The sequence below is a fragment of the Scyliorhinus torazame genome, chromosome 12, assembly GCF_047496885.1.
Source record: "Scyliorhinus torazame isolate Kashiwa2021f chromosome 12, sScyTor2.1, whole genome shotgun sequence".
NCBI classification, from domain to species: domain Eukaryota; kingdom Metazoa; phylum Chordata; class Chondrichthyes; order Carcharhiniformes; family Scyliorhinidae; genus Scyliorhinus; species Scyliorhinus torazame.
Window position 1 is genome coordinate 22,363,762 of NC_092718.1, and position 7,662 is coordinate 22,371,423.

Consider the following 7,662-nt stretch of genomic DNA (forward strand, 5'->3'; position numbering starts at 1 on the left):
GTGTTGCTCATGCAATCCAAGATGGAGAACTGAAGCCTGCGCTAAACACTCTGCAGACGTTACAACAGATCTCGCGATGTTTCACCAGCCAGGATGTAGTCTTTGATACACAATAGACTTCTTCAGGGGTGCGTCAGAAAGGCCTGGGAGAGGGTGCAGAGGAGATTTGCCGGAATGCTACCAAGTTGAGGGATTTCAGGTACGCAGAGAGCCCAGAGAAGCTAGGATTGTTCTCCTTCAAAGTTGAAAAGGTCCCGGTGACGTTTAATAAAAGTACTCAAAATTGTAAAAGATATGGCTAATAATAATAATCTTTATTGTCACAAGTAGGCTTACCTTAACACTGCAATGAAGTTACTGTGAAAATCTCCTAGTCGCCACATTCCGGCGCCTGTTTGGGTACACGGAGGGAGAATTCCGAATGTCCAATTCACCTAACAGCATGTCTTTTGGGACTTCTGGGAGTAAACCGGAGCATCCGGAGGAAACCCACGCAGACACGGGGAGAACGGGCAGACTCCGCACAGACAGTGACCCAAGCCGGGAATCAAACCTGGGACCCTGGCGCTGTGAAGCAACAGTGCTAACTACTGTGCCATCCAAAGAGCTGATAGGGAGAAATTGTTCCCACTGGCAGGAGGGTTGATAACCAGGGGATACCACATTCAAAACTACTGGCAAAAAGCCAAGGGGAAGGGCAGCACGGTGGTAAAGTGGTTAGCACTGGGAGTACGGCGCTGAGGACTCTGGTTCGAATCCCGGCCCTGGGTTACTGTCCGTGTTGAGTTTGCACATTCTCCCCATGTCTGCGTGGGTTTCACCCCCACAACCCAAAGATGTGCAGGTTAGATGGATTGGCCACGCCAAATTGCCCCTTAATTGGAAAAAAAATAATTGGGTACTCTAAATTTATATTAAAAAAGCCAAAAGGGAAAAAGATTAAAGATAATTGACTCATAATGATCTGGAAAGCATTTCCAGAAAGGGTGGCTGCAGCAGCTTCATTCTAACTTTCAGAAAGCAATTGGTCTACTCAAAAAGGAAAACATTTGCAGGTTTATGGAGAAAAAGCAGGGGATTGGGGAATCATTGGATCTTTCAGAGTCAGCGCAGACGGGCTGAATGGCCTCCTCCCATGCTGTACCATTCCATGAAATAACAGTGGCTAAAGGAGCTGTCTTTAAGTATCCAAATGGAAGCAACGCCTACATAAAAACAGCTGGAGACATTTTGAATGTCCAGCAGCTGGGTCAATATCAGCCTGCCTTCCCTGAGAATAACATGATCACACTTCCTAGGTGTTGGTTCCTATCATATGGTGGCTGCCAAAGGATTTTGTCACGATACTATCAATCGAGTTGAGCACGGGAAGGTTCTGTGCAATTTATCAAATATCTATCATTTACATAATTTTACACCTTCCATTGGAAGTGGCTTAGGGAATGGAAAAACATGACTTTTTCAACAATTATGTGCAGGAAGCAATGGCCCGTGCCCTCTTTGTATGTTCCCATATTCTCTGTAGTGTGCAGTGTGGAAGCTCACACACATTGGGCAGGTGATTGTAGAATGTCGGCTCTGTACCTACAATTTGCCAATGAACTGGCCGGTGTGTGCAAAGTACAGCCTCCAGTTCAGAGTCTTGGAAGATTATCCCCTGCATCCCTCACTGAATATCTTTTGTCTCACCTTGCATTTCTTCAATTTTGTTTTACGTGTACACTAATAAAGATTATTATTATGGCATTCCAAAGCACTGCTGTTGCCAACCCTCCAGTATTGTCCTGGAGTCGCAGGAATCAATTGCAGAGGGACTGTTACAAGTATCTCAGTATGCCCATTGGGGCAGGAAGGGCACTTAAATGGGCAAATAATGGGTCCATTAATTGTCCAGAGGGCACCTACTCCACGAAGGCTTCCGCCTTGGATATATGCCATGGTGACAGGAAAATATCCGCTTTCCCTCCCAACACCCTACCCCACCATATTGTCGGCATTGCCTCCCAGCCGGCCTCCAGAAAGCTGGGAAAACTCAGTTCATTTGTGTGTGATTTTTAAAAATATATGTTTGAATCACTTTAATTTGAAAAGGCTGTTTGACTGGCCTCAAGCATCATCCAATTGGGTAATTACGCGACCATCCACTTTCCGGTTCGCGAGGGAAGGCGGTGCATCATGGGGCTGGACATGTTGGCGGATCAATGCCAGGAGGTGCTGGGGGAGAGGGTTCGCAGCCAGAGGTCATGTGATGACACCTCCAGGAACGCAGCCACCCAAAGTTGGCAACTCGAACCTTTAGGTATCTCTAATGTGGACATTGTATTGTTGATGTTTATGAGCTTTAAGTTTGAAACTGGACGAGAAAGTTCATGCAAGTAGCTTATCCGGCTCGGTTCGGACTCAGTAAGAATATCGTATCTGATTTTGGGCACCGCACTTCAAAGAAGATGAAAAGTTTTTCGAGAAGTTGTACATGGGTGGTTCGAGAGATGAGGAATGTCAGTTGGAAGGATGGATTGGGGCAGCACGGTGGCACAGTGGTTGGCACTGCTGCCTCATAGTGCCAGGGACCGGGGTTCAATTCCGGCCTTGGGTGATTGTGTAGAGTCTGCGCGTTCTCCCCGTGTCTAGGTGGGTTTCCTCCGGGTGCTCCGGTTTCCTCCCACAGTCCAAAACTATCTGGTGGAGGTGAGGTGGAGTGGTCACACTAAATTGCCCCATCATGGCCAAGGATGTGCAGGTTAGGTGGGGTCATGGGGATGGGCCGGGGTAGTGGGCCCAAATAGGGTGCTCTTTCGGTGGGTCGATACAGACCCGATGGGCCAAACAACCTTCTGCACTGTGGGAATTCTATGATGCTAAGCTGGGGCTGTTCTCCTTGCGAATCGAGACAATAGTGAGCCAAAAGAATGAAGAAACAGCCAAAGCAAATGTTTTCTTTGCTGGTGACACACGCACATTCCTGAAATGACACAGAACAGATTATTCTTTTTGAGTACTGTACATCTTTTGAAATTTGCATGTTTGTTAACTGCTAAAATGGCACGGTGGTTAGCACTGCTGCCTCACAGCACCAGGGACCCGGGTTCGATTCCAGCTTGGGTGACCGCCAGTGTGGAGTTTGCAATTTCTCCCCGTGTCTATGTGGATTCCCTCTGGGTGCTCCGGTTTCCTCCCAAAGTCCAAAGGTGTGCAGGTTAGGTGGATTGACCATGCTAAAATTGCCCCTTAGTTTCCACAGGTGTGCAGGTTGGGTGGGGTTACAGGAATAGAGTGGGGGGAGTGGACCTAGGCAGGGTGCTCTTTCGGGGGGTCGGTGCAGACCATGGCCTCCTTCTGCACTGTAGTGATTCGATGGATAAAACATGATTTAGAGAAAAGATTGAGGATTTAGAGAAAGATTGAGGGGACATTTGCTTGAGGTAATCAGAACAACAAGGGGTCTGGACAGCGTAGACAGGGAGAAATTGTTCCCATTGGTGGAAAGTTCAAGAATCAGAAGACTCTGAATTGAGGTGACAGGCAAAAGGCCAGAGGCCAGATGAGAAAAAAGCTTTTCGGAAAGCAAGTGGTTGAGATCTGGAGGATGGTGAGTCTCTGGAACTCTCTTCCTCAGGAGTCTTTGAATATTTTTGCGGCAGAGTTGGATAGATTCTTGATGAACAAAGGGGTGGCAGATTATTGGGGGTCGGCAAGAATGTGGTGTTGAGGTTACAAACAGATCAGCCATGACCTTATTGACTGGCAGAGCAGGCTCGAGGGGCCGAGTGGCCTAATCCTACTCCTGATTCGCATGTTTGTATGGATGGAATGCATTCCTGAAGGATCATGGAGGCAGATTCAACTGAGCCTTTCAAAAGGAATGGATAAGAAACTGAGAGTGAAAATGTGGGAGGGCTATGGGGAAAGAGCAGATAGTGGGGGGCGGGCGGGGGGGGGGGGCAGTGTTGGGGGTGGTACTACCAGTTAAGCCGCTCTTACAGATAGCTGGCCTGGACACAATGGCCTTTTTCTGTGCTGTAACCATTCTGTCATTCCACAATGTGGCAATGATAAGGGGCGGGATTCTCCGTGCCCCGACGCTGATATCGTAATCGGCGATCGGGAGGAGAATCGACACCGACACCCAGACGGATTCTCCCGTACCCCATTTTCCCAGATCCTTTTATATTCCTCTTTTTCAAATATGTATCCTTCGTGTTGTGCAGGAAATGAATGCCCTCCTCAGGGAGCCTCCCAGACAATCGGGTAGAGTTGGCAGGGCAAAGGTAGAAATTTGTCCCTTGCGTGCCAAGAAAGTTTCCTAATGTATTGGAATTTTATTGCTGCTGTATTTGGTCAGCTTCAGGCCCAGTAATACCAGAAGCCTGAATATATTTAAAGCCAGTCATATTGTACTTTACTTAAAAGCTATTGGTAAAAATTCAAAGAGGAAGCAGCAATACTAAAATGAGTTGCAATTTGATCTGGACCAAACTTCCTTGTGTAAAAGTTGACACTTTCTCCTCTCCACCTCAGCCCCCACTCTTTAAGCTGATGGTGTCACAGGCTTGACTTTGATGTGTAAAAGTGTTACTTTGTGACTCTGGAGGGGAAATAAAAAGGAGCAGAGGCTGCTTGAAGTTCAGAAAAGCTCTTGCATTGCCTGCAGTTCAGTCTTGGTCACACCGAGCAGAAGAGTTTCTGAGGAAGAGCTGGAAAATGGAGACTCCTATGCCGCAGTATCAAAGCTATTTCACGTTCGCGAGTGATGTTAACTCAGATGGGCTTTCCGACTGGAGCTCCATCATTTCAGAGCTCGGCTGTGAAGGCTTCACATACTGGGACTGTGTCCCTTCAGAATCTGATTGTAATGGGCTATCAGACTGGAAAACTTCCAGTTCAGAGTCGGACAGTTTCACTGACTCCACGTCGCACAGCCTCTCTCCAGCATCTTCCATCGACTCATACAGATTTTCACCTCCGTTTGTACCTTGCACGCCCGGCCAGGAGGCCCACAGCAGCTCCTGGGAGACCGGAAGCCTCCCATCTCTGTCAGAGGAGCGGCTGGACGCTGGGCAACGGGTGAGGAAGACCAGGTCGCGCTACCCAGGGAGGCAACGGCAAAACGCCAGCGAGAGAGAGAAGCTGAGGATGAGGGGCCTGGCCAAGGCCCTGCACAACCTGAGGACGTACCTGCCTCCGTCGGTGGCGCCGGCGAGTCAGAGCCTGACCAAACTGGAGACCCTGCGCCTGACCATCCGCTACATCTCGCACCTGACTGAGCTGCTGAATTTGAGCGAGGAGGGCCCGTCGGAGGGCAGGGACACTGAAAGCAAATGCCAGGTGTGCCCGCGGGGCCTGGGCTGGTGCCAGGACAAGTCAACGAGTGCTGCACCAGGGTGCCTGGCTCACCCAGGGGATTTGATTATGAATGGTGACAATCCTGTGCCAGCAGACTTTCAGGATGTACTGTTCTGTCAGGTATGTCAGCCATTTTATTTCATTTGCAATACCTATTCGCAGTTACCAAGCCAAATTAAAACACATTCCCTCTGGAAGAATCGTTAAAAAAATAAGAAAATAAATGAAGGAAAATAAGGGGTTTTGGAGCAGTCTGCAGGAGTGTCTTGCTGACAAATGCATGATGATTGAGTCATACGAAGCAGGCAGGTTTGATGTTCAATCGCCTGAGTCTATGCTGATTTCAGCCAGGGTGAGAGTGGGTGTAACTTAATTGTCAGTAGCACTCAAGGGCAAGAGATGGAGGAATAAAACATTGGCGGGTTTGCAGCTCTCCTCTGTCCACTGACTCGGCTGGGTGCGAGTCAGTGTCGGCCAAGGCCAGGGTTGGGCATGGTCATGATGTCTTCCATGCTGCCTCGCTCGCTGGGCTCCCTCAAGAAGAGGTGGCACCCGTTCAAGGGGGTGACGGGTTGTTATTAACTGCGGAAGCAGGAAGAGCCCGAGAAGTCAGGAGAGGAGGGGTGGTGAACAATTTGGGATTAATATTGCACCGTGTGCATAAAAGCTCATGGTCTGTCCTCATTGCTAAATATTCTCTCTTTTTACAGAGTTTCACAGAAAATACAGAGAATCTGCAGCTGGACTCTTGGTTTCCATGACAACATTTGGACCTCGCAGCCGCCTCTTGAGAAATAAGTCTTATTAAAAACTATATTAATTTAAGTATTTTTTCCCTGTCTGTACATAACTTGAATTCTGAAAATTATTTTGATATTTTATATATTAAATTAAATGGTTTTGATTTTGCAATACTTACTGTGTAAAATTAAATAAAAATTGTCACTATCACACTCTCATGATTTTTTTTTCTAATTTATCAGTTCTATTGTAGTACACATTGCTGTAAAGGTTCCGCTTATTCTTGCTAAATAAGCACTACATATCCTTGTTTCCATCCCCCACCCCACCGACATCCCAACTGTGCTGAAATCAAGGGATTATTTTTAACTCGCCCCTCCCTACAACTTGGTAAGAACAGAGGAATAGGATTAGGCCTCATACCTGTTCCCCCCTTCATTAAGGCCTGAGCTCTACTCTAGTGAATTAGTGAACAGGGAAATATGATAAGGTACAATTCGCTGGAGGGCAGTGGCTGGCAAGCCTGAGAGGGGCGGAGTGGGTAACAAGAATGGAGGGTGTGGCGCAGAGGACCCCAGTTCAATCCCGGCCCTGGATCAATGTCCGTGTGGCGTTTGTACATTCTCCCCGTGTCTGCTTGGGTCTTATCCCGACAACTCCAAAAGATTTGCAGCGTAGGTGGATTGGCCACGCTAAATTGCCCCTTAATTGGAAAAAGAAAAGAAGCTGGAGGAGCAGCCTACAGGCTGTTGCGGGGGTTTCACAGCTATTCGACTATAGTGATCCTCACTCTCAACTGACCAGATGATATTCAGAGTCTCAGTTCAAAATACTTTATTCAAGCTACAGCAGGGGAGTTAAACAACCACCATGTAGCTTGTAAGCTCCCCGAACAAGGAAAATACAGGGCAATTATCCCTGGCATAACTTCCAAGTAATTAACACATAGCAATCAAAAGAATGCATTTTGGACGAGATCTACCGGCCTTGCCGCACTCTCGTTTGGGAGAATGGGGGCGCGGCAAGGCTGTTAGACGCTGGAAGTGGCCTCTTTTGGATCTACCTGGCTCGCCACGCCTCACGAGATCCAATTGGATCTCGTGAAATGTTGTGATCTGAATCCCAGCCATTGTGGGCGGGATCAATATTTGGCAAATCTGCACATTAGAGTGAGGCAGCTAGTCTCGGTCTAAAATGCAGCTCGCCTGATTTACCGAGGAATTGGGATCTTACCCCTTTGCCTCGGAGACCTTAGGCAAGCGCCGTTCAGGACAGGTCCCACAAACGGGGACCAGACAGATAGGCACTTGAGAAGGGTCTCCCGGGGTTCGGAGGCCTCTAGGTGGTTGCTCTCCGGGGAGGCTATCAGCCTGGCACTGCCAAGGTGCCCAGGTGGCACTGCCAATCTGGCAGAGGCACTGCCAGGCTGGCATTTTCTCTGCACCGGGATCAGGCCCAGGGGTCCACCCCCTTATAGGTGAGTTGGGGCTTTGGAGGGTCCAGTGGTCACGTCGGGGAGGGTCGCGAGATCGGTACGCCATTTAAAAATGGTCACGAACAGGGCGTTAGTCACAGCTA

The 7,662-nt window shown here is 48.5% G+C and overlaps 1 protein-coding gene across 1 annotated transcript; it reads left to right on the plus strand.

Annotated features, from left to right (window-relative positions):
* The first annotated feature begins 4,641 nt into the window (after positions 1-4,641).
* Positions 4,642-6,281, plus strand: LOC140387153 (uncharacterized). The gene is made up of 2 exons (XM_072470157.1): positions 4,642-5,463; positions 6,054-6,281. Exons 1-2 carry the CDS (start codon positions 4,702-4,704, stop codon positions 6,102-6,104), a joined length of 813 nt encoding a protein of 270 aa, XP_072326258.1. The 5' UTR covers positions 4,642-4,701; the 3' UTR covers positions 6,105-6,281.
* The last annotated feature ends 1,381 nt before the right edge of the window (positions 6,282-7,662 follow it).